The sequence below is a fragment of the Haliotis rufescens genome, unplaced genomic scaffold (genome assembly GCF_023055435.1).
Source record: "Haliotis rufescens isolate VD_foot unplaced genomic scaffold, xgHalRufe1.0.p SCAF_43, whole genome shotgun sequence".
In the NCBI taxonomy this organism is placed as follows: Eukaryota; Metazoa; Mollusca; class Gastropoda; order Lepetellida; family Haliotidae; genus Haliotis; species Haliotis rufescens.
Window position 1 is genome coordinate 3,693,439 of NW_025964146.1, and position 26,570 is coordinate 3,720,008.

General features: G+C 46.2%; 1 protein-coding gene across 2 annotated transcripts; it reads left to right on the top strand.

The window, feature by feature from the left end:
• The first annotated feature begins 216 nt into the window (after positions 1 to 216).
• On the top strand, positions 217 to 13,511 carry LOC124151145 (3-ketoacyl-CoA thiolase B, peroxisomal-like). 2 transcript variants are annotated; one of them, XM_048383004.1, is made up of 12 exons: positions 217 to 451; positions 865 to 958; positions 1,824 to 1,875; positions 2,586 to 2,665; positions 3,777 to 3,819; positions 4,212 to 4,313; positions 5,688 to 5,768; positions 6,315 to 6,411; positions 7,525 to 7,618; positions 9,269 to 9,448; positions 11,122 to 11,323; positions 12,614 to 13,511. In XM_048383004.1, the coding sequence occupies exons 1-12, from the start codon at positions 251 to 253 to the stop codon at positions 12,684 to 12,686; spliced, it is 1,299 nt and encodes a 432-aa protein (XP_048238961.1). In that variant the 5' UTR covers positions 217 to 250; the 3' UTR covers positions 12,687 to 13,511. The 2 variants fall into 2 exon arrangements, with proteins under 2 accessions (XP_048238961.1, XP_048238960.1); XM_048383003.1 differs by lacking the exon at positions 12,614 to 13,511 and adding an exon at positions 12,003 to 12,607.
• Positions 13,512 to 26,570: the final 13,059 nt, after the last annotated feature.

Consider the following 26,570-nt stretch of genomic DNA (forward strand, 5'->3'; position numbering starts at 1 on the left):
CGATTCCGAGAGAATGTAAGCTTGCGTGTTTCTGTTTTTATGACAAATAAATCAACATTTTTCATGTATCAGGCAAAATACAATGTTTATGTGGAATAAACACAGTTGCAAGATCATTGTCAATACACTACAGAGTGATTCAGACAAGGCCGTAAAGTTGTGACGATACTTGTCCCATAATCCCACAGAGCCTCGTTCTTGATCATGTGACGTCACCAGGATTTCCCGTTCGTCACACGGGGATTCCCCCATGTCCTTGGACTTTGCTTGGGTTCAGAGTGCAGACTCGGTGTACGCAGAAATCATGGATCGTCTGAACGTAGTGTTTGGCCATTTGAGCTCATCGGTGACGACACACGATGTGGCAGCGTCAGCAAGTCCCTCAGACGACATCGTTGTTGTACAAGCCTTGAGAACTCCGATAGGAAAAGCAAAGAGAGGGTCATTTAAGGTTAAATTTTTGTATGATTCGTTTTACTGTTAATCATGAAAATGCCAAGTCACTGGGGAGATTGTTGTCGGTGATTTGCAGAATGGACAGCTTCCTTTTTATACTACAACCCCAAGAATGCTTTAAGTTTTAAGTGTTTGCTCACTCAAGCTACAAGGAAATGTTTCTAAAAAGATCAATCTTATCGTCGATGTTTAATTATCTCGACTTCATAAACATACATGTTTTTACATATAATAAATAACTGCTAGATATAAAATATATGATGAATGTTATGTTGAGGAAGATTTATTATCCACACAAAAATGTTGTTTTTTAAAAAAGAATTTCAATTAATCGCCACTTATAATTTATCAACTTTTCGAGTTCAGGTGTTGATGATGTATTTGATATAACTAAACCTGTAATTTCAGGACACTTATGCAGATACTCTGCTGTCACACGTGTTCAAGGCCGTGATAAAGGACGTGGGGGTGAATCCTGCTGACATCGGCGATATATGTGTTGGTACGTGGAAACAGGGGAAGAAATAACATATCAGGGTTTCAGTCGTTCAAACTGTCCTAAGACATTTTTCAAATTTGGAAATGATGTAGAAGAATGTCCAATCAAAAATTGATGAAATCATGAAAGTCATGAAAATGTCCTGATGCCTTTTGTCGCCAGCAAAATCAGATCAAGGTGTTGCCAGGCCTCAAAGTTGTGACTAAAACGGTCGCCAATGCGACCTAAATTTCAATATGTCTACTTTCTAAAATTCAGAGGTAGCCAAATGACTACCTTGAAAAATATCTTGTGGCGACTAAATTCTATTGCTACACATCTGTAGACACGAAAATAAATAACAGTTGATCTAGGATCATGCTAATAGTTGTACTTGTGATTAATTTCTCCTAATGTCGACAACAAACCGAAGTACATAAATATTAATTTTATTAGTGTTTCATTTTAGTTGACAATGCTCACCGGATAAGCAAGGATAGACCTACATAATCTAGTAACATACATTGCATCATTGTTCAAGTCACAAATAACAAAAATCAAGTACAGTTTCAACTAATATACAATTCAAAGACTAGTGCAATGACTTGTACATGTTATGATACAAGATAATTTCAAATGCTTTTGGCTACCTACAATATTGGCTTGACTTTTTGTTATTCCTACTGGTTACCTGGAAAAAAGTACTTGTAGCCATATGGCTTCTCTGTGAAAAATTAAACTTGGAGGCCTGGTTGCATGTATCTCTTCATAGATAGTCAAACTATGTGTGCTACTGTGTGTGTGTCACTTTGAAAACTTGGAAGAAGTACCGCTCTTTGTTTGGCCAGCTTGCTGTTTGCATCAGTTATAGCCAGCTTTCCTACTTCAGGCACAGTGCTGGAGCCGGGGTGCAACACGGCCAGATTCGCTCAGTTTTACAGGTGAGTTCCACAGGTCATCTTCCCGAGGCAAGGGCGTTAGCTGAATATAAAAGTCCAGTTCCCACCCTTGCCAAACTAGGCTGGAATTCTGGAGTTACATTTTGATTGGACTAAAGAGTTTATGCATAGTCCAATCAAAATCGCGTAAACAACATTGATTTTAGTTGACTGAAGGGTTTGCAAAGCATAAATAACGTCAACTGGGCGTGTCGACAGATATTTTACAAAACTTTTCATGTTTTTAATCAAGGTGCTCAAGTGATTTGATGCACTTTGTGGGGTAAGACACATTTTATCACAATACGTATCTTGATTATCGATCAGATCGTCTTGACGGGGTTCCGCCATTTTGTTTGAAGCAAATGCAAGTGATTATGAAAGGTGGAATCTGATTGGTCCATAGGAGAGACATACAAGGGACATAACTTGTAAAAGCCACCGGTGGCGCTACGATCAACCTCAGAAATTCCAGTCTAGTTCGGCAAGGGTGGAAACAGTACTTTTACAGTCAGTTAACTCCCTTGCCTCGGGAAGGTGTTCACAGGTAGACTTAGTGGAAAGTTATACAGGTGAGTTTCACAGGTAGAGATGAGCTGTAGGGGCAGATACACACTTTTACAGGTGAGTTCCAGAACCATTGTTCACGTGTAGATTTGACTGACAGACCTCAGTTTGATGAGGTGTTCATCCTGCGTTTTCTTGACTTGCAGTGGTATTCCCGAAACTGTGCCATGCACGTCGACCAACAGGCAGTGCTCATCAGGACTGCAGGCCTTCATGAACGTGGCAGGTGACAAACCCACTCTATACCTAGATGTGAATGTTTGACTATTAGTGAGAGAAGGATGTTTGACTATTAGTGAGAGATGAATGTTTGACTATTAATGAGAGATGAATGTTTGACTATTAATGAGAGATGAATGTTTGACTATTAGTGAGACATGAATGTTTGACTATTAATGAGAGATGAATGTTTGACTATTAATGAGAGATGAATGTTTGACTATTAGTGAGACATGAATGTTTGACTATTAATGAGAGATGAATGTTTGACTTTTAATGAGATGAATGTTTGACTATTAGTAAGAGATGAATGTTTGACTATTAATGAGAGATGAATGTTTGACTATTAGTGATAGATGAATGTTTGACTATTAATGAGAGATGAATGTTTGACAATTAGTGAGATGAATGTTTGACTATTAATGAGAGATGAATGTTTGACTATTAATTTAATGAGAGATAAATATTTGACTTAATTTTATAAGAGATGAATGTTTGACTTAATGTAATGACATCTTCCCGAGGCAAGAGAGTTAACTGACTGTAAAAGTCCAGTTTCCACCCTTGCCAAACTAGGCTGAAATTCCTGGGCTTGACTGTAGCGCCACCAGTGGTTATTATGAGTTATGTCCCTTGTATGCCTCTCCTATGGACCAATCCGATTCCATCACTTGCATTTGTTTCAAACAAAATGGCGGCACCCAGTCAAGACGATCTGATGGAAAATCAAGATCTATATATTGTCTTACATTGCGTAGTGCATCAAATCACGTGAGGACCTTGATTAAAAACATTAAAGGTTTGTAAAATATCTGTTGACAACGAGTTGGCGGTGCACATGCTTTGCAAATCCTGCAATCAACTGAAATCTGCATGACATTTTATGAACCAGATTTTGATTTCGTTGCACGATTTTGATTGGACTATGCATAGACTTGTTAGTCCAGCCAAAATGTAACTCAATAATACCAGCCTAGTTCGGCAAGGGTGGAAACTGGACTTTTAAAGTCAGTTAACTCTCTTGCCTCAGGAAGATGTGTAATGAGAGATGGATATTTGACTGTTAGTGAGAGATGAATGTTTGACTGTTAATGGCACATGAATGTTTGACTTTACAGGGAGTATCCGGAACGGGCAGTGTGATGTGGGTCTGGCTGCAGGGTAAGTGCTTCCTTCCTGTGGTTGAGAACATCAGACAGACAGACAGACAGACAGACACAAATATGATGTGTGTAGGTGAAGGTCATGAAAAGTTAAATTTGACCTTTGAGGAAGGTCACATTACGAATTCAGAGACACCTGAAACATGTGGAATGTTGAAATTGTAACAACAAATAATCAATAAGAAAATAATTTGTTTTTTACGACAACCTTTTTAAATTTTTTATTGCATTGCCTGTGAGCCTATTCAGGCTTTACCTCCTGACGGAAGGGTGGAGGAACAAGGGGTTAACATTTGGAGAGGGTCATGAATTATTTTACAATGGTTTATAAGAATTCTCAGGTGGCCCATAAGTCCTAACAAATCCTTGATTCCTGGTGATGTGTTTCAGAGTTGAGTCTATGACGAAGAATGAAATGCTGCGGAAGGGGATGGACCTCAACCCTCATGTGTTTGAAGACGAGAAGGCAGCCCAGTGCCTCATCCCAATGGGGTAAGTGTGATACGTCGGTCATTGAAGACACTGTGTGTTCCAGGGAATGAATGTAATCAATATAATTGATTGTTGAGAAAATACAATTTCAAATATGACGATCTAAATGCAAAGCACTGGATTGTCTGGTCCAGACTGGACTGTTTACAAGCTGCAGTGATATATCTGGCGTATTGCTGAGTGTGGCGTTAAATAGCATTCACTCATAAAGGTGGCGCAACACATACACAGCCAGAAGCCAGTATGTGTGAAGAGAACAAACTTCCAGCATGTGACACTGTCAGTCTGATCTCTGCAGGGCCACACAGGGGCACACAGGGGAGCGCAGGGGGGCACACAAGAGCACACACAGGGGAACACACAGGGGGACACACAGGGGGCACACAGGGGAACACACAGGGGGACACAGGAGCACACACAGGGGAACACAAGAGCACACACAGGGGGCACACAGGGGAACACACAGGGGAACACAGGAGCACACACAGGGAACACACAGGGGGACACAGGAGCACACACAGGGGAACAAAGGAGCACACACAGGGGGCACACACAGGGGGCACACACAGGGGGCACAGGAGCACACACAGGGGAACACAAGAGCACACACGGGGCACACAGGGGGCACACAGGGGAACACACAGGAGCACACACAGGGGAACACACAGGGGAACACACAGGGGAACACAAGAGCACACACAGGGGAACACAGGAGCACACACAGGGGAACACAAGAGCACACACAGGGGGCACACAAGAGCACACACAGGGGGCACACAAGAGCACACACAGGGGGCACACAGGGGGCACAGGAGCACACAGGGGAACACAAGAGCACACACAGGGGGCACACAGGGGGCACAGGAGCACACACAGGAGCACACACAGGAGCACACACAGGGGACACACAGGGGACACACAGGAGCACACACAGGGGAACACAGGAGCACACACAGGGGAACACAAGAGCACACACAGGGGGCACACAGGGGGCACAGTCATCTCGGCTGCAACGTGTCAGTGTACAGGGGTATTGCATGCCAGGATCCTACGATTCACATCCTCCTTGGTATATGTTCAGATGTCTTAAATTCAGAGGGCATGGGTGGCCATATTGTCTAAAGTGTTGAATTCTTCATGTGTGCCCAAATTTGGTTTGTCACTGTTCAAACCCAACTCACTCACTCACTCACTCACTCACTCAGCCACCCACCGACTCGCCCACCCACCCACCCACTCACTCACTCACTCACTCACTCACTGAGCTAGCTGTCATTGAGCGGATGCATCACAGGTGTATGTAGTGTTGTGTTGGGGAACAGTTTGTGTATTTTAAACATAATTGTATACCTGTGATTTCTGTAATTGTTTCAGTATCACGTCGGAGAATGTTGCTGAAAGGTTCGGAGTATCGAGGGAAAAACAAGACAGGTTCTCGTTGCGATCACACCAAAAGTAAGTATTTTTGAATAGACAATGAGAATATCACATAATGTGTTGTAACCATGACACATGTCTCAGAAAACTGTTAGGATGTCCTCCATTGTTCCATTACAGCCCGGGGCGGTCGGGTAGCCTAGTGGTTAAAGCGTTCGCTCGTCACGCTGAAGACCCGGGTTCGATTCCTGACATGGGTTCGATTCCCGACATGGGTACAATGTGTGAAGCCCATTTCTGGTGTCCACCGCCGTGTTGTTGCTGGAATATTGCTAAAAGCGGCGTAAAACCATACTCACCCACTCCATTACAGCCCAGTGGTTAAGACGCTGACTTGTCACTCCCAACGCCTGGGTTTGTTTCTCACATGGATACAATTTGCAAAATTTGGATACCCCACTCGGACACAGTTTACCGACTCCTAGCTGAACACTCCTTATTTATCCCATTAATGCCGAGCACCAGGCAGGGTAACAGCAAGTACCATGTTGTAATGTTTTAAGGACCCTCAAGGTCCCATACACTATGAGTGTTGCCATGGTTACAGTGTGCTGTTTGTTGCAGTGCCCACAAGGCGGCTGTGTCGGGATTGTATGATGCGGAGCTGGTTCCCGTGACGACCAAGATTGTAGATAAGGATGGGAACGAGAGGACCATCACGGTAGGTGCTCATGTTGACTGTCAGAGCCAGGCGGGGGCTGTTCCTGAAGGTGATACAGGGAATTTATATACCCGTGAAGATCAGGGTTAGGATTGGTCTTCAGCAACCCATGCTTGCCGTAAAAGGTGACCATGCTTGTCGTAAGAGGCGACTGACGGGATCAGGTGGTCAGGTGTGATGACTTGGTTGATGCATGTCATTGTATCCCTTTTGCGTGGATCGATGTTCATGTTATCAATCACTAATTTATCTGGTCCAGACTCGATTATATAACTGGAACATTGCTGAATGCTGCATTAAACAACAAACAAACAAACAAACATAGATTTGTGTAGACCAGCTCAGATATTCAATCCGCAGCAAATGTCAGTAAAACTTCCCGCATGGGAAGAAAACATTTCCTTATTCATGTTACAATAGTTATTACTGATGTCAGGTCTTGGTCAAGGTGACTTGTACTTCACTGTTATCAGGGCCAATGAGAGGAAGAGGCTGAACTTGACCTTTGTGCATTGAATGAGTGAGTGAGTTGGGTTTAACGCCGCTTTTAACAGTATTCCAGTTATATCACTGCGTGTCAGCTTAATGTGGGAGGAAAGCCCGAAGTGATGCAGGTCTCAGACATTTACCACTTCGGTGAAACCCACGAGCATGGGTATGAAGCTGAAAAACCTAGAAACATAACAGGGACAGGGATTCGAACCCACAATCATCGGTTTCTGGCATGCCCAAGGGACGCAACTCTGCACAGCGAGTGCTTGAATGAAGTGTTACAACACCACTGAAGTTAAAGAAACGAGAACCTGTATAGTAGGCAACAGGACCAAATCTGTAATGTACTCTTCAGGGTTATTACACCTGTAATAGGGTACTTGCAGCAGTGAAATTTATTACATTTAAAAAAAAAAAATGAAAATAGAGCCTATCTATTGAATAATCTTTAAACCCTAACTGTCACATATTTCCAAATGTTGGTGAAAGTAGGGGCTGAGACACTGTACAAGAAGATCAATATTGATGGAACAATAGTTTTGCAAGTGAACTACATAACGTTTTGTTTATACTAAGGTTGAATATTATATATTATGAATAATGCAGATTTCTCTGCTGTAGGTAACCAAGGACGACGGTATCAGGCCAAGCACCACAATGGAGGGGCTCGGGAGACTCCGCCCTGCCTTCAAAGAAGGGGGATCTACCACCGCTGGTATGTTTAGAAAGGGGGATCTACCACCGCTGGTATGTTTAGAAAGGGGGATCTACCACCGCTGGTATGTTTAGAAAGGGGGATCTACCACCGCTGGTATGTTTAGAAAGGGGGATCTACCACCGCTGGTATGTTTAGAAAGGGGGATCTACCACCCCTGGTATGTTTAGAAAGGGGGATCTACCACCGCTGGTATGTTTAGAAAGGGGGATCTACCACCGCTGGTATGTTTAGAAAGGGGGATCTACCACCGCTGGTATGTTTAGAAAGGGGGATCTACCACCGCTCGTATGTTTAGAAAGGGGGATCTACCACCGCTGGTATGTTTAGGACTAGGGATCTACCACCGCTGGTATGTTTAGGAAGGGGGATCTACCACCGCTGGTATGTTTAGGAAGGGGGATCTACCACCACTGGTATGTTTAGAAAGGGGGATCCACCACCGCTGGTATGTTTAGGACTGGGGATCTACCACCGCTGGTATGTTTAGGACTGGGGATCTACCACCGCTGGTATGTTTAGGACTGGGGATCTACCACCGCTGGTATGTTTAGAAAGGGGGATCCACCACCGCTGGTATGTTTAGGAAGGGGGATCTACCACCGCTGGTATGTTTAGAAAGGGGGATCTGCCACCGCTGGTATGTTTAGGAAGGGGGATCTACCACCGCTGGTATGTTTAGAAAGGGGGATCTGCCACCGCTGGTATGTTTAGGAAGGGGGATCTACCACCGCTGGTACGTTTAGGAAGGGGGATCTACCACCGCTGGTATGTTTAGGAAGGGGGATCCACCACCGCTGGTATGTTTAGGAAGGGGGATCTACCACCGCTGGTATGTTTAGGAAGGGGGATCTACCACCGCTGGTATGTTTAGAAAGGGGGATCCACCACCGCTGGTATGTTTAGGAAGGGGGATCCACCACCGCTGGTATGTTTAGAAAGAGGGATCTACCACCACTGGTATGTTTAGGAAGGGGGATCTACCACCGCTGGTATGTTTAGGAAGGGGGATCTACCACCGCTGGTATGTTTAGAAAGGGGGATCTACCACCGCTGGTATGTTTAGAAAGGGGGATCTACCACCGCTGGTATGTTTAGAAAGGGGGATCTACCACCGCTGGTATGTTTAGGACTGGGGATCTACCACCACTGGTATGTTTAGGAAGGGGGATCTACCACCACTGGTATGTTTAGGAAGGGGGATCCACCACCGCTGGTATGTTTAGAAAGGGGGATCTACCACCGCTGGTATGTTTAGGAAGGGGGATCTACCACCACTGGTATGTTTAGGAAGGGGGATCTACCACCACTGGTATGTTTAGGAAGGGGGATCCACCACCGCTGGTATGTTTAGGAAGGGGGATCTACCACCGCTGGTATGTTTAGGAAGGGGGATCTACCACCGCTGGTATGTTTAGAAAGGGGGATCTACCACCGCTGGTATGTTTAGGAAGGAGGGGGGGGAGAGGGGGAACCATCAGTCTATGTTAAAGTATGAAAGTTACGACATGCAAATTCTAAGACTACTGTAAGTATGGCTACTGTTAGTATGGCTACTGTAAGACTACTGTAAGTATGGCTACTGTAAGTATACCTTATGGTATGGGAGTTACGATCGCCTTGTGTTGACTGGAGTGTGTTCCCCGACAGGCAACTCTAGCCAGGTGAGCGATGGTGCGGCAGCGGTGCTGTTGGCGCGCCGGTCCGAGGCGGAGCGGAGGCGATGGCCAATACTGGGTGTCCTCAAGTCCTACGCTGTGGAAGGATGTCCTCCTGACATCATGGGGATCGGTCCGTCGGTGGCCATCCCGTCCGCTCTCAAGAAAGCAGGTAGGACCATTATTATCAGACCTCTTGTCCTATTTACAAGGTAACAAAAACCTCAAACTGTAGGGTCTGTGGTTGAAATAAAGATCAAATCAAAATTGTTTGGAAAAGATCTCATAACATAACTTGTTTGATAGGCATTACTTAGAAGTTGGCGGATGACAAGAGTGACACAATTTTATGGATAACAACTTCTTTAATACTGTAAAAAGCGACGTTTCGGTATAGATCCTTATACCGTTGTCAAGCAAGACTGAATGAGGGACATAGTGCAGAATATATATAGCAAGTGGAGGATTAACAGTAGAGGATTAACAGTAACAACAAGGGCATACATGAGTGGGATAACATAGGTAGGTGTGACAACAAGGATGATGCTATCACAACACGATGGACAGAAAACACATAGCTAGAAGCCAATGGGGATGAAGCCAATAAACAGGTGATTATTGTTTGATGAGTTCATAGTAGGCGGATGGGATGAAATAGCCTTGATCTCTGTTGATTGATGGGTTGTGGCGGCGAATGTGGACTGCTTCTGTTAGTTTTCTTTTGGTGAAATCATGGAGGTTGTTGGCGAGGATTTGGACGTTGTCCCAGTTGATGATGTGATTGGGACAGTTGATGATATGGTCCGAGATGGCAAATCAGCCATCTCGGACCATATCATCAACTGTATTACAGTATTAAAGAAGTTGTTATCCATAAAATTGTGTCACTCTTGTCATCTCATAACATAATTGTTGGGCAGATGAAATAATAGTAAAACAGAGTGATTTTATTGGAAATAATTAAATTATTAAATACTTATTTTTTTGAATATTCAGTGTAAATATAATAATTATCATAATTAGATCTAAATACCTTTAAATGTATTTGTTTAAAATTTTATTTGACATTTGTTTACTTTGGGGCTTGGTGGATCTGGGGATTCTAAGTAGTGAGTTGTCAGGTGGGGTGTCGGGTATTAAAATGGTAGTCCCCGAGTGGCCACAGTGCCAACAGCAAATAACCTACAAACTATGTGTTATGCCTTATGTTTCTTTAGAAAAGATAGAGTATAGAGTAAAGAAAATCCAACATGGACTGTCCAAAAATTAATTTTATGTGTATTTCTTAACAGGGCAGAAATATCAGGTGTCAAATGTATGTTTCATTTGAATTCTTCCAGCATCCATACACAGTGGATCCCAGGCCCCCTCCCCAGATAGTAAACGTCATCCCTAATAAATGAGACACCCTCCATGGTCTAGTGGTAGAGCGTCCTCCCAAAGAGCGGAAGGTCCGGGGTTTTGATCCCCGGCCGCGTCATACCAAAAGGCGTTAAAGATGATACTTGTTGTTACCCTGTCTAGCACACGGGGCTAAAACAAGGACTGGTCGGCTCGGAGTCAGTATACTGTGTCTGAGTGGGGTATTCATGTTAACCTGCGGCATGGTATCTCAGTGAGCTAGCATTATTAAATCAGCATCAGTCCGGACCAGTACATGCAGACAACACACGTGCATACACATCGCTATATGATCTTGGACGCGACGTTAAACCCCATTTCACCTCACCTCACCTAATAAATGATCCTCTGTTGCACCCGAAATAACACACACTTGGCTGACGGCATCACCGTCCTACACATTCCACCATAGCTTGTGTCTGTATTTACTGTCAATCACTACAGGGCTGACAGTCAGCGATATCGACATCTTCGAGATCAACGAGGCGTTTGCCAGCCAGGCCGTGTACTGCATGGAGAAGCTGGGTATCCCCCTTGAGAAGGTCAACCCTAAGGGTGGCGCCGTCGCCCTGGGGCACCCCCTCGGCTGTACAGGCGCCCGTCAGATCGGGACGTTGTTGCATGAGCTCAAGAGAAGAGGCAAACCGTAAGTAATGGCTCTCCACGGTGATTCCGGGTTTCGGGTGATTCCGGGTTTCGGGTGATTCCGGGTTTCGGGTAGTCCCCAGCAAACTATGCTGGTCGTTAGAGTCCACGAAATGGATCGGATGGTCAGGCTTGGTGACTTGGTTGATTGCGTGTCATTGTACCCTGATGGTGTGGATCTGTGCTCACAATATTGACCACTGGATTGTCTGGTCTAGACTTATTCTTACAACCGCTGCCATATGGTTGGAATATTGCTGGGTGTGGTGTAAAAACAACAAACAAACCAAGTTACGGTAGATGTTAGTGAGGCTTGTAAAGATCATCCATGTGTGAATTACTGTAATCATGGATACATCATGAATACTTCATGAATACTTCATGAATACTTCATGAATACTTCAGGGGCTTGTGTTGAATGTGGTGTATCATTACTCACAAATGTGCTGTAGCTACTGGTTGGTCAGTTCCCATCTTGCAAAGTCCAAGATGAGTCGGTAAACATCATAGCATCATTGGGATCGACAGGAAGTCACTTGTCACATGACACTTGGACCAGTTCGTTGGACCAGTCACCAAGCCTAACGGTCCCGAGTCTGACACGATGTAGGTCTTAAGGCCACACAAAATGTTTCACCAAACAGTTGTGGTGTCCTGTGGATATGTGGTGAATGTTTCAGGGCCTATGGTGTGGTGTCTTGTGCATTCTACGTGGTGAATGTTTCAGGGCCTATGGTGTGGTGTCTTGTGCATTCTACGTGGTGAATGTTTCAGGGCCTATGGTGTGGTGTCTTGTGCATTCTATGTGATGAATGTTTCAGGGCCTATGGTGTGGTGTCTTGTGCATTCTATGTGGTGAATGTTTCAGGGCCTATGGTGTGGTGTCTTGTGCATTCTACGTGATGAATGTTTCAGGGCCTATGGTGTGGTGTCTTGTGCATTCTACGTGATGAATGTTTCAGGGCCTATGGTGTGGTGTCTTGTGCATTCTATGTGGTAAATGTTTCAGGGCCTATGGTGTGGTGTCTTGTGAATCCTACGTGGTGAATGTTTCAGGGCCTATGGTGTGGTGTCTTGTGCATTCTACGTGGTGAATGTTTCAGGGCTTATGGTGTGGTTTCTTGTGCATTCTATGTGATGAATGTTTCAGGGCCTTTGGTGTGGTGTCTTGTGCATTCTACGTGGTGAATGTTTCAGGGCCTATGGTGTGGTGTCTTGTGCATTCTATGTGATGAATGTTTCAGGGCCTATGGTGTGGTGTCTTGTGCATTCTATGTGGTGAATGTTTCAGGGCCTATGGTGTGGTGTCCATGTGTATTGGCACCGGCATGGGAGCAGCCGCCGTTTTCCAGTATCAAGCATAATCAATTCATGGTTGGGGCCACTACCTGAAGAGGAAAACTCCCAACACCAGAATAAATAAGTGCTCACTGTTTAAAAGGTGAAAACAAGAGATCCTCAAGCAGTTGAATTTTTTTCACTCTTGCACCTTTATTATTTGGAGACATGACACAACACTCTCTATCATAAACAGACTGGTTGATTTTGTGCCTTTACCCAAGTACTATATTACCGTATTCGATGTAATAAGCGCCCAGGGCGCTCTCAAAATTAGAAATAGGGGGCTCTTATTAGAATATTGGTTTGGTGAAAAAAATAAGAGTTGAAAGATAAATTTCAGCCTGAAATGTTTATATTCGACCGATGTATTTTTCCAGAATTTAATTGCCCATAATTAAGGGTGCATAAATAAGTCTTGTGTACATCGATCAATCGGAAGGGGTGCTAATTGGGATTGTTCACAAGCCAATATATTAGCAAATATCGCCGTGGGCGCTTATTAGAGCAGGGCGCTTATTACGTCGAATACGGTACCTCAGATTACAAATGCCAGAAAAAATATGTTTGCAAAGGATGACCTCCACTTGAATAAACATGTCATTCCTATCAGATATTCAGACATTTCAATGCCAGGAAAGTTGGTTTTTGGTTCTGAGGCGAATCAAGAAAGTCTTCAAGGTTGATTATACAATTATCAGCAAGTTGTGAGAATCCACTGCGTAATGATCGTTTTTGATTTGACAGCTCTATGTGCATACACTTTAACATGCAATTGTACATACATTGACTTGTTGCAGGATGTATATTTCCATGGTAAGAGATGAATAAATTGTTATATTTACAAATTAGAAAATGTCCGTTATTCTTTCTGTCCATCTTGAGTCATGGTGAGGTGAAATGGGGTTTAAAGTCGCATTCAAGATTATTACTTTTATATAGGGACAAAGGGGTGGAGAATGCCAAGGCTAAACTTTGCCAGGAGAGTCAAATACGTACAGTGAATAATATCATGGTTTTACATTGCAAGAATTTGTTTTATTTTTTTGTGTTGTTTAATGCTGCTCCCAGCAATATCCCAGCTATGTGATGCAGCTTGTAAATAAAAGAGTCTGGATCAGACTGAAATCATAAGCAATGATCCACACTGACGGGGTACGATGACACTTAAATCAACCAATGCGCTACCACCCAATCCATTAAGTCACCTCATATGACCAGCATCGGTTGCTGTAGATCTGCTCTAACCTGAAATCCCCAGGGTCTAGACCAGCACAGGTTGCTGTAGATCGGTTCTAACCTGGAATCCTCATGGTCTAGACCAGCACAGGTTGCTGTAGATCGGTTCTAACCTGGACTCCCCACAGTCTAGACCAGCACAGGTTGCTGTAGATCTGTTCTAACCTGGACTCCCCACGGTGTAGACCAGCACAGGTTGCTGTAGATCGGTTCTAACCTGGAATCCCCACAGTGTAGACCAGCATCAGTTGATGTAGATCGGTTCTAACCTGGAATCCCCACGGTCTAGACCAGCATCAGTTGCTGTAGATCTGTTCTAACCTGGATTCCCACGGTCTAGACCTGCACAGGTTGCTGTAGATCTGTTCTAACCTGGAATCCCCACAGTGTAGACCAGCACAGGTTGCTGTTGATCTGTTCTAACCTGGAATCCCCACGGTCTAGACCAACACAGGTTGCTGTAGATCGGTTCTAACCTGGAATCCCCATGGTCTAGACCAGCACAGGTTGCCGTAGATCTGTTCTAACCTGGAATCCCCACGGTGTAGACCAGCACAGGATGCTGTAGATCTGTTCTAACCTGCAATCCCCACAGTGTAGACAAGCACAAGTTGCTGTAGATCTGTTCAAACCTGGAATCCCCATGGTCTAGACCAGCATCGGTTGATGTAGATCTGTTCTAACCTAGAATCACCACAGTGTAGACCAGCAAAGGTTGCTGTAGATCTGTTCTAACCTGGAATCCCCATGGTCTAGACCAGCACAGGTTGCTGTAGATTGGTTGTAACCTGGAATCCCCACAGTGTAGACCAGCACAGGTTGCTGTAGATCTGTTCTAACCTGGAATCCCCACAGTGTAGACCAGCACAGGTTGCTGTAGATCTGTTCTAACCTGGAATCCCCACGGTCTAGACCAGCACAAGTTGCTGTAGATCGGTTCTAACCTGGAATCCCCACAGTGTAGACCAGCACAGGTTGCTGTAGATCGGTTCTAAACTGGAATCCCCACGGTCTAGACCAGCACAAGTTGCTGTAGATCGGTTCTAACCTTGAATCCCCACGGTCTAGACCTGCACAGGTTGCTGTAGATCTGTTCTAACCTGAAATCCCCATGGTCTAGACCAGCACAGGTTTCTGTAGATCTGTTCTAACCTGGAATCCCCACAGTGTAGACCAGCACAGGTTGCTGTAGATCGGTTCTAATCTGGAATCCCCACGGTGTAGACCAGCATCGGTTGATGTAGATCTGTTCTAACCTGGAATCCCCACAGTGTAGACCAGCACAGGTTCCTGTAGATCTGTTCTAACCTGGAATCCTCACAGTGTAGACCAGCACAGATTGCTGTAGATCTGTTCTAACCTGGACTCCCCACAGTGTAAACCAGCACAGGTTGCTGTAAATCGGTTCTAATCTGGAATCCCCACGGTGTAGACCAGCATCGGTTGATGTAGATCTGTTCTAACCTGGAATCGCCACAGTGTAGACTAGCACAGGTTGCTGTAGATCTGTTCTAACCTGGAATCCCCACAGTATAGACCAGCACAGGTTGCTGTAGATCGATTCTAACCTGGAATCCTCATGGTCTAGACCAGCACAAGTTTCTGTAGATCTGTTCTAACCTGAAATCCTCATGGTCTAGACCAGCACAGGTTTCTGTAGATCGATTCTAACCTGGAATCCCCATAGTCTAGACCAGCACAGGTTGCTGTAGATCGATTCGAACCTGGAATCCCCACAGTGTAGACAAGCACAGGTTGCTGTAGATCTGTTCTAACCTGGAATCCCCACAGTGTAGACCAGCACAGGTTGCTGTAGATGGGTTCTAACCTGGAATCCCCACGGTCTAGACCAGCATCGGTTTCTGTAGATCTGTTCTAACCTGGAATTCCCACTGTCTAGACCAGCACAGGTTGCTGTAGATCGATTCTAACCTGGAATCCTCACGGTCTAGACCAGCACAGGTTTCTGTAGATCGGTTCTAACCTGGAATCCCCACAGTGTAGACCAGCACAGGTTGCTGTAGATCGATTCTAACCTGGAATCCCCACGGTCTAGACCAGCACAGGTTGCTGTAGATCTGTTCTAACCTGGAATCCCCACAGTGTAGACCAGCATTGGTTGCTGCAGATCTGTTCTAACCTGGAATCCCCACGGTGTAGACCAGCACAAGTTGGTGTAGATGGGTTCTAACCTGGAATTCCCACGGTCTAGACCAGCACAGGTTGCTGTAGATCGATTCTAACCTGGAATTCCCACGGTCTAGACCTGCACAGGTTTCTGTAGATCGGTTCTAACCTGGAATCCCCACAGTGTAGACCAGCACAGGTTGCTGTAGATCGGTTCTAACCTGGAATCCCCACTGTCTAGACCAGCACAGGTTGCTGTAGATCTGTTCTAACCTGGAATTCCCACGGTCTAGACCAGCACAGGTTGCTGTAGATCGATTCTAACCTGGAATCCTCATGGTCTAGACCAGCACAGGTTTCTGTAGATAGGTTCTAACCTGGAATCCCCACAGTCTAGACCAGCACAGGTTGCTGTAGATCGATTCGAACCTGGAATCCCCAGAGTGTAGACCAGCACAAGTTGCTGTAGATCTGTTCTAACCTGGAATCCCCACGCCTGCCGAGTTTCAAGATGCCACTCCTTTTTTGAAATTTTAACGGCCATGCCCATCCGGACCAGTCATGCTTTGACACTACGATCGCTCCTAAGGCCTGGAGAAAATAGTGAAAAATCCAAAGTTTGAGTGCCAACGTGGTTGGAGGGTCCTGGCCGACCCGCCTGCCGAGTTTCAAGATGCCAATCCTTTTTTGAAATTTTGACGTCCATGCCCATCCGGACCAGTCATGCTTTGACACTACGATCGCTCCTAAGGCCTGGAGAAAATAGTGAAAAATCCAAAGTTTGAGTGCCAACGTGGTTGGAAGGTCCTGGCCGACCCGCCTACCGAGTTTCAAGATGCCACTCCTTTTTTGAAATTTTGACATCCATGCCCATCCGGACCAGTCATGCTTTGACACTACGATCGCTCCTAAGGCCTGGAGAAAATAGTGAAAAATCCAAAGTTTGAGTGCCAACGTGGTTGGAGGGTCCTGGCCGACCTGCCTGCCGAGTTTCAAGATGTTACTCCTTTTTTGAAATTTTGACATCCATGCCCATCCGGACCAGTTATGCTTTGACACTACGATCGCCCCTAAAGCCTGGAGAAAATAGTGAAAAATCCAAAGTTTGAGTGCCAACGTGGTTGGAGGGTCCTGGCCGACCCGCCTGCCGAGTTTCAAGATGTTACTCCTTTTTTGAAATTTTTACACCCATGCCCAGCCGGACCAGTCATGCTTTTGACACTACGATCGCTCCGAAGGCCTGGAGAAAATAGTTAAAAATCTACAATTCGAACGTCAACGTGGTCGGGGGGACCTGTCCGACCCGCCTACCGAGTTTCAAGACGATACTCCTTTTTTATAAATTTTGGCACCCCTGCCCATGGTGACAAGTCATGCTTTTGACACTACGATCGCCCCTAAGGCCTGGAGAAAATAGTTAAAAATCTACAATTCGAACGTCAACGTGGTCGGGGGGACCTGTCCGACCCGCCTACCGAGTTTCAAGACGATACTCCTTTTTTAAATTTTGGCACCCCTGCCCATGGTGACAAGTGATGCTTTTGACACTACGATCGCCCCTAAGGCCTGGAGAAAATAGTTAAAAATCTACATTTCGAACGTCAACGTGGTCGGGGGGACCTGTCCGACCCGCCTACCGAGTTTCAAGACGATACTCCTTTTTTTAAATTTTGGCACCCCTGCCCATGGTGACAAGTCATGCTTTTGACACTACGATCGCCCCTAAGGCCTGGAGAAAATAGTTAAAAATCTACAATTCGAACGTCAACGTGGTCGGGGGGACCTGTCCGACCCGCCTACCGAGTTTCAAGACGATACTCCTTTTTTTAAATTTTGGCACCCCTGCCCATGGTGACAAGTCATGCTTTTGACACTACGATCGCCCCTAAGGCCTGGAGAAAATAGTTAAAAATCTACAATTCGAACGTCAACGTGGTCGGGGGGACCTGTCCGACCCGCCTACCGAGTTTCAAGACGATACTCCTTTTTTTAAATTTTGGCACCCCTGCCCATGGTGACAAGTCATGCTTTTGACACTACGATCGCCCCTAAGGCCTGGAGAAAATAGTTAAAAATCTACAATTCGAACGTCAACGTGGTCGGGGGGACCTGTCCGACCCGCCTACCGAGTTTCAAGACGATACTCCTTTTTTTAAATTTTGGCACCCCTGCCCATGGTGACAAGTCATGCTTTTGACACTACGATCGCCCCTAAGGCCTGGAGAAAATAGTTAAAAATCTACAATTCGAACGTCAACGTGGTCGGGGGGACCTGTCCGACCCGCCTACCGAGTTTCAAGACGATACTCCTTTTTTTAAATTTTGGCACCCCTGCCCATGGTGACAAGTCATGCTTTTGACACTACGATCGCCCCTAAGGCCTGGAGAAAATAGTTAAAAATCTACAATTCGAACGTCAACGTGGTCGGGGGGACCTGTCCGACCCGCCTACCGAGTTTCAAGACGATACTCCTTTTTTTAAATTTTGGCACCCCTGCCCATGGTGACAAGTCATGCTTTTGACACTACGATCGCCCCTAAGGCCTGGAGAAAATAGTTAAAAATCTACAATTCGAACGTCAACGTGGTCGGGGGGACCTGTCCGACCCGCCTACCGAGTTTCAAGACGATACTCCTTTTTTTAAATTTTGGCACCCCTGCCCATGGTGACAAGTCATGCTTTTGACACTACGATCGCCCCTAAGGCCTGGAGAAAATAGTTAAAAATCTACAATTCGAACGTCAACGTGGTCGGGGGGACCTGTCCGACCCGCCTACCGAGTTTCAAGACGATACTCCTTTTTTTAAATTTTGGCACCCCTGCCCATGGTGACAAGTCATGCTTTTGACACTACGATCGCCCCTAAGGCCTGGAGAAAATAGTTAAAAATCTACAATTCGAACGTCAACGTGGTCGGGGGGACCTGTCCGACCCGCCTACCGAGTTTCAAGACGATACTCCTTTTTTTAAATTTTGGCACCCCTGCCCATGGTGACAAGTCATGCTTTTGACACTACGATCGCCCCTAAGGCCTGGAGAAAATAGTTAAAAATCTACAATTCGAACGTCAACGTGGTCGGGGGGACCTGTCCGACCCGCCTACCGAGTTTCAAGACGATACTCCTTTTTTTAAATTTTGGCACCCCTGCCCATGGTGACAAGTCATGCTTTTGACACTACGATCGCCCCTAAGGCCTGGAGAAAATAGTTAAAAATCTACAATTCGAACGTCAACGTGGTCGGGGGGACCTGTCCGACCCGCCTACCGAGTTTCAAGACGATACTCCTTTTTTTAAATTTTGGCACCCCTGCCCATGGTGACAAGTCATGCTTTTGACACTACGATCGCCCCTAAGGCCTGGAGAAAATAGTTAAAAATCTACAATTCGAACGTCAACGTGGTCGGGGGGACCTGTCCGACCCGCCTACCGAGTTTCAAGACGATACTCCTTTTTTTAAATTTTGGCACCCCTGCCCATGGTCACAAGTCATGCTTTTGACACTACGATCGCCCCTAAGGCCTGGAGAAAATAGTTAAAAATCTACAATTCGAACGTCAACGTGGTCGGGGGGACCTGTCCGACCCGCCTACCGAGTTTCAAGACGATACTCCTTTTTTTAAATTTTGGCACCCCTGCCCATGGTGACAAGTCATGCTTTTGACACAACGATCGCCCCTAAGGCCTGGAGAAAATAGTTAAAAATCTACAATTCGAACGTCAACGTGGTCGGGGGGACCTGTCCGACCCGCCTACCGAGTTTCAAGACGATACTCCTTTTTTTAAATTTTGGCACCCCTGCCCATGGTGACAAGTCATGCTTTTGACACTACGATCGCCCCTAAGGCCTGGAGAAAATAGTTAAAAATCTACAATTCGAACGTCAACGTGGTCGGGGGGACCTGTCCGACCCGCCTACCGAGTTTCAAGACGATACTCCTTTTTTTAAATTTTGGCACCCCTGCCCATGTTGACAAGTCATGCTTTTGACACTACGATCGCCCCTAAGGCCTGGAGAAAATAGTTAAAAATCTACAATTCGAACGTCAACGTGGTCGGGGGGACCTGTCCGACCCGCCTACCGAGTTTCAAGACGATACTCCTTTTTTTAAATTTTGGCACCCCTGCCCATGGTGACAAGTCATGCTTTTGACACTACGATCGCCCCTAAGGCCTGGAGAAAATAGTTAAAAATCTACAATTCGAACGTCAACGTGGTCGGGGGGACCTGTCCGACCCGCCTACCGAGTTTCAAGACGATACTCCTTTTTTTAAATTTTGGCACCCCTGCCCATGGTGACAAGTCATGCTTTTGACACTACGATCGCCCCTAAGGCCTGGAGAAAATAGTTAAAAATCTACAATTCGAACGTCAACGTGGTCGGGGGGACCTGTCCGACCCGCCTACCGAGTTTCAAGACGATACTCCTTTTTATAAATTTTGGCACCCCTGCCCATGGTGACAAGTCATGCTTTTGACACTACGATCGCCCCTAAGGCCTGGAGAAAATAGTTAAAAATCTACAATTCGAACGTCAACGTGGTCGGGGGGACCTGTCCGACCCGCCTACCGAGTTTCAAGACGATACTCCTTTTTTTAAATTTTGGCACCCCTGCCCATGGTGACAAGTCATGCTTTTGACACTACGATCGCCCCTAAGGCCTGGAGAAAATAGTTAAAAATCTACAATTCGAACGTCAACGTGGTCTGGGGGACCTGTCCGACCCGCCTACCGAGTTTCAAGACGATACTCCTTTTTTTAAATTTTGGCACCCCTGCCCATGGTGACAAGTCATGCTTTTGACACTACGATCGCCCCTAAGGCCTGGAGAAAATAGTTAAAAATCTACAATTCGAACGTCAACGTGGTCGGGGGGACCTGTCCGACCCGCCTACCGAGTTTCAAGACGATACTCCTTTTTTTAAATTTTGGCACCCCTGCCCATGGTGACAAGTCATGCTTTTGACACTACGATCGCCCCTAAGGCCTGGAGAAAATAGTTAAAAATCTACAATTCGAACGTCAACGTGGTCGGGGGGACCTGTCCGACCCGCCTACCGAGTTTCAAGACGATACTCCTTTTTTTAAATTTTGGCACCCCTGCCCATGGTGACAAGTCATGCTTTTGACACTACGATCGCCCCTAAGGCCTGGAGAAAATAGTTAAAAATCTACAATTCGAACGTCAACGTGGTCGGGGGGACCTGTCCGACCCGCCTACCGAGTTTCAAGACGATACTCCTTTTTTTAAATTTTGGCACCCCTGCCCATGGTGACAAGTCATGCTTTTGACACTACGATCGCCCCTAAGGCCTGGAGAAAATAGTTAAAAATCTACAATTCGAACGTCAACGTGGTCGGGGGGACCTGTCCGACCCGCCTACAGAGTTTCAAGACGATACTCCTTTTTTTAAATTTTGGCACCCCTGCCCATGGTGACAAGTCATGCTTTTGACACTACGATCGCCCCTAAGGCCTGGAGAAAATAGTTAAAAATCTACAATTCGAACGTCAACGTGGTCGGGGGGGACCTGTCCGACCCGCCTACCGAGTTTCAAGACGATACTCCTTTTTTTAAATTTTGGCACCCCTGCCCATGGTGACAAGTCATGCTTTTGACACTACGATCGCCCCTAAGGCCTGGAGAAAATAGTTAAAAATCTACAATTCGAACGTCAACGTGGTCGGGGGGACCTGTCCGACCCGCCTACCGAGTTTCAAGACGATACTCCTTTTTTTAAATTTTGGCACCCCTGCCCATGGTGACAAGTCATGCTTTTGACACTACGATCGCCCCTAAGGCCTGGAGAAAATAGTTAAAAATCTACAATTCGAACGTCAACGTGGTCGGGGGGACCTGTCCGACCCGCCTACCGAGTTTCAAGACGATACTCCTTTTTTTAAATTTTGGCACCCCTGCCCATGGTGACAAGTCATGCTTTTGACACTACGATCGCCCCTAAGGCCTGGAGAAAATAGTTAAAAATCTACAATTCGAACGTCAACGTGGTCGGGGGGACCTGTCCGACCCGCCTACCGAGTTTCAAGACGATACTCCTTTTTTTAAATTTTGGCACCCCTGCCCATGGTCACAAGTCATGCTTTTGACACTACGATCGCCCCTAAGGCCTGGAGAAAATAGTTAAAAATCTACAATTCGAACGTCAACGTGGTCGGGGAGACCTGTCCGACCCGCCTACCGAGTTTCAAGACGATACTCCTTTTTTTAAATTTTGGCACCCCTGCCCATGGTGACAAGTCATGCTTTTGACACTACGATCGCCCCTAAGGCCTGGAGAAAATAGTTAAAAATCTACAATTCGAACGTCAACGTGGTCTGGGGGACCTGTCCGACCCGCCTACCGAGTTTCAAGACGATACTCCTTTTTTTAAATTTTGGCACCCCTGCCCATGGTGACAAGTCATGCTTTTGACACTACGATCGCCCCTAAGGCCTGGAGAAAATAGTTAAAAATCTACAATTCGAACGTCAACGTGGTCGGGGGGACCTGTCCGACCCGCCTACCGAGTTTCAAGACGATACTCCTTTTTTTAAATTTTGGCACCCCTGCCCATGGTGACAAGTCATGCTTTTGACACTACGATCGCCCCTAAGGCCTGGAGAAAATAGTTAAAAATCTACAATTCGAACGTCAACGTGGTCGGGGGGACCTGTCCGACCCGCCTACCGAGTTTCAAGACGATACTCCTTTTTTTAAATTTTGGCACCCCTGCCCATGGTGACAAGTCATGCTTTTGACACTACGATCGCCCCTAAGGCCTGGAGAAAATAGTTAAAAATCTACAATTCGAACGTCAACGTGGTCGGGGGGACCTGTCCGACCCGCCTACCGAGTTTCAAGACGATACTCCTTTTTTTAAATTTTGGCACCCCTGCCCATGGTGACAAGTCATGCTTTTGACACTACGATCGCCCCTAAGGCCTGGAGAAAATAGTTAAAAATCTACAATTCGAACGTCAACGTGGTCGGGGGGACCTGTCCGACCCGCCTACCGAGTTTCAAGACGATACTCCTTTTTTTAAATTTTGGCACCCCTGCCCATGGTGACAAGTCATGCTTTTGACACTACGATCGCCCCTAAGGCCTGGAGAAAATAGTTAAAAATCTACAATTCGAACGTCAACGTCGGGGGGACCTGTCCGACCCGCCTACCGAGTTTCAAGACGATACTCCTTTTTTTAAATTTTGGCACCCCTGCCCATGGTGACAAGTCATGCTTTTGACACTACGATCGCCCCTAAGGCCTGGAGAAAATAGTTAAAAATCTACAATTCGAACGTCAACGTGGTCGGGGGGACCTGTCCGACCCGCCTACCGAGTTTCAAGACGATACTCCTTTTTTTAAATTTTGGCACCCCTGCCCATGGTGACAAGTCATGCTTTTGACACTACGATCGCCCCTAAGGCCTGGAGAAAATAGTTAAAAATCTACAATTCGAACGTCAACGTGGTCGGGGGGACCTGTCCGACCCGCCTACCGAGTTTCAAGACGATACTCCTTTTTTTAAATTTTGGCACCCCTGCCCATGGTGACAAGTCATGCTTTTGACACTACGATCGCCCCTAAGGCCTGGAGAAAATAGTTAAAAATCTACAATTCGAACGTCAACGTGGTCGGGGGGACCTGTCCGACCCGCCTACCGAGTTTCAAGACGATACTCCTTTTTTTAAATTTTGGCACCCCTGCCCATGGTGACAAGTCATGCTTTTGACACTACGATCGCCCCTAAGGCCTGGAGAAAATAGTTAAAAATCTACAATTCGAACGTCAACGTGGTCGGGGGGACCTGTCCGACCCGCCTACCGAGTTTCAAGACGATACTCCTTTTTTTAAATTTTGGCACCCCTGCCCATGGTGACAAGTCATGCTTTTGACACTACGATCGCCCCTAAGGCCTGGAGAAAATAGTTAAAAATCTACAATCAATTCGAACGTCAACGTGGTCGGGGGGACCTGTCCGACCCGCCTACCGAGTTTCAAGACGATACTCCTTTTTTTAAATTTTGGCATCCCTGCCCATGGTGACAAGTCATGCTTTTGACACTACGATCGCCCCTAAGGCCTGGAGAAAATAGTTAAAAATCTACAATTCGAACGTCAACGTGGTCGGGGGGACCTGTCCGACCCGCCTACCGAGTTTCAAGACGATACTCCTTTTTTTAAATTTTGGCACCCCTGCCCATGGTGACAAGTCATGCTTTTGACACTACGATCGCCCCTAAGGCCTGGAGAAAATAGTTAAAAATCTACAATTCGAACGTCAACGTGGTCGGGGGGACCTGTCCGACCCGCCTACCGAGTTTCAAGACGATACTCCTTTTTTTAAATTTTGGCACCCCTGCCCATGGTGACAAGTCATGCTTTTGACACTACGATCGCCCCTAAGGCCTGGAGAAAATAGTTAAAAATCTACAATTCGAACGTCAACGTGGTCGGGGGGACCTGTCCGACCCGCCTACCGAGTTTCAAGACGATACTCCTTTTTTTAAATTTTGGCACCCCTGCCCATGGTGACAAGTCATGCTTTTGACACTACGATCGCCCCTAAGGCCTGGAGAAAATAGTTAAAAATCTACAATTCGAACGTCAACGTGGTCGGGGGGACCTGTCCGACCCGCCTACCGAGTTTCAAGACGATACTCCTTTTTTTAAATTTTGGCACCCCTGCCCATGGTGACAAGTCATGCTTTTGACACTACGATCGCCCCTAAGGCCTGGAGAAAATAGTTAAAAATCTACAATTCGAACGTCAACGTGGTCGGGGGGACCTGTCCGACCCGCCTACCGAGTTTCAAGACGATACTCCTTTTTTTAAATTTTGGCACCCCTGCCCATGGTGACAAGTCATGCTTTTGACACTACGATCGCCCCTAAGGCCTGGAGAAAATAGTTAAAAATCTACAATTCGAACGTCAACGTGGTCGGGGGGACCTGTCCGACCCGCCTACCGAGTTTCAAGACGATACTCCTTTTTTTAAATTTTGGCACCCCTGCCCATGGTGACAAGTCATGCTTTTGACACTACGATCGCCCCTAAGGCCTGGAGAAAATAGTTAAAAATCTACAATTCGAACGTCAACGTGGTCGGGGGGACCTGTCCGACCCGCCTACCGAGTTTCAAGACGATACTCCTTTTTTTAAATTTTGGCACCCCTGCCCATGGTGACAAGTCATGCTTTTGACACTACGATCGCCCCTAAGGCCTGGAGAAAATAGTTAAAAATCTACAATTCGAACGTCAACGTGGTCGGGGGGACCTGTCCGACCCGCCTACCGAGTTTCAAGACGATACTCCTTTTTTAAATTTTGGCACCCCTGCCCATGGTGACAAGTCATGCTTTTGACACTACGATCGCCCCTAAGGCCTGGAGAAAATAGTTAAAAATCTACAATTCGAACGTCAACGTGGTCGGGGGGACCTGTCCGACCCGCCTACCGAGTTTCAAGACGATACTCCTTTTTTTAAATTTTGGCACCCCTGCCCATGGTGACAAGTCATGCTTTTGACACTACGATCGCCCCTAAGGCCTGGAGAAAATAGTTAAAAATCTACAATTCGAACGTCAACGTGGTCGGGGGGACCTGTCCGACCCGCCTACCGAGTTTCAAGACGATACTCCTTTTTTTAAATTTTGGCACCCCTGCCCATGGTGACAAGTCATGCTTTTGACACTACGATCGCCCCTAAGGCCTGGAGAAAATAGTTAAAAATCTACAATTCGAACGTCAACGTGGTCGGGGGGACCTGTCCGACCCGCCTACCGAGTTTCAAGACGATACTCCTTTTTTTAAATTTTGGCACCCCTGCCCATGGTGACAAGTCATGCTTTTGACACTACGATCGCCCCTAAGGCCTGGAGAAAATAGTTAAAAATCTACAATTCGAACGTCAACGTGGTCGGGGGGACCTGTCCGACCCGCCTACCGAGTTTCAAGACGATACTCCTTTTTTTAAATTTTGGCACCCCTGCCCATGGTGACAAGTCATGCTTTTGACACTACGATCGCCCCTAAGGCCTGGAGAAAATAGTTAAAAATCTACAATTCGAACGTCAACGTGGTCGGGGGGACCTGTCCGACCCGCCTACCGAGTTTCAAGACGATACTCCTTTTTTTAAATTTTGGCACCCCTGCCCATGGTGACAAGTCATGCTTTTGACACTACGATCGCCCCTAAGGCCTGGAGAAAATAGTTAAAAATCTACAATTCGAACGTCAACGTGGTCGGGGGGACCTGTCCGACCCGCCTACCGAGTTTCAAGACGATACTCCTTTTTTTAAATTTTGGCACCCCTGCCCATGGTGACAAGTCATGCTTTTGACACTACGATCGCCCCTAAGGCCTGGAGAAAATAGTTAAAAATCTACAATTCGAACGTCAACGTGGTCGGGGGGACCTGTCCGACCCGCCTACCGAGTTTCAAGACGATACTCCTTTTTTTAAATTTTGGCACCCCTGCCCATGGTGACAAGTCATGCTTTTGACACTACGATCGCCCCTAAGGCCTGGAGAAAATA

What these genes read in the sequence shown, in the direction of transcription:
- LOC124151145 (XM_048383003.1), top strand. Translation starts at nt 251, where the DNA reads ATGTCCTTGGACTTTGCTTGGGTTCAGAGTGCAGACTCGGTGTACGCA. An exon ending in CAGTGCCTCATCCCAATGGG is followed by an intron (nt 4,314 to 5,687) that starts GTAAGTGTGATA and finishes TAATTGTTTCAG; the next exon opens with TATCACGTCGGAGAATGTTG. An exon ending in TCGTTGCGATCACACCAAAA is followed by an intron (nt 5,769 to 6,314) that starts GTAAGTATTTTT and finishes TGTTTGTTGCAG; the next exon opens with TGCCCACAAGGCGGCTGTGT.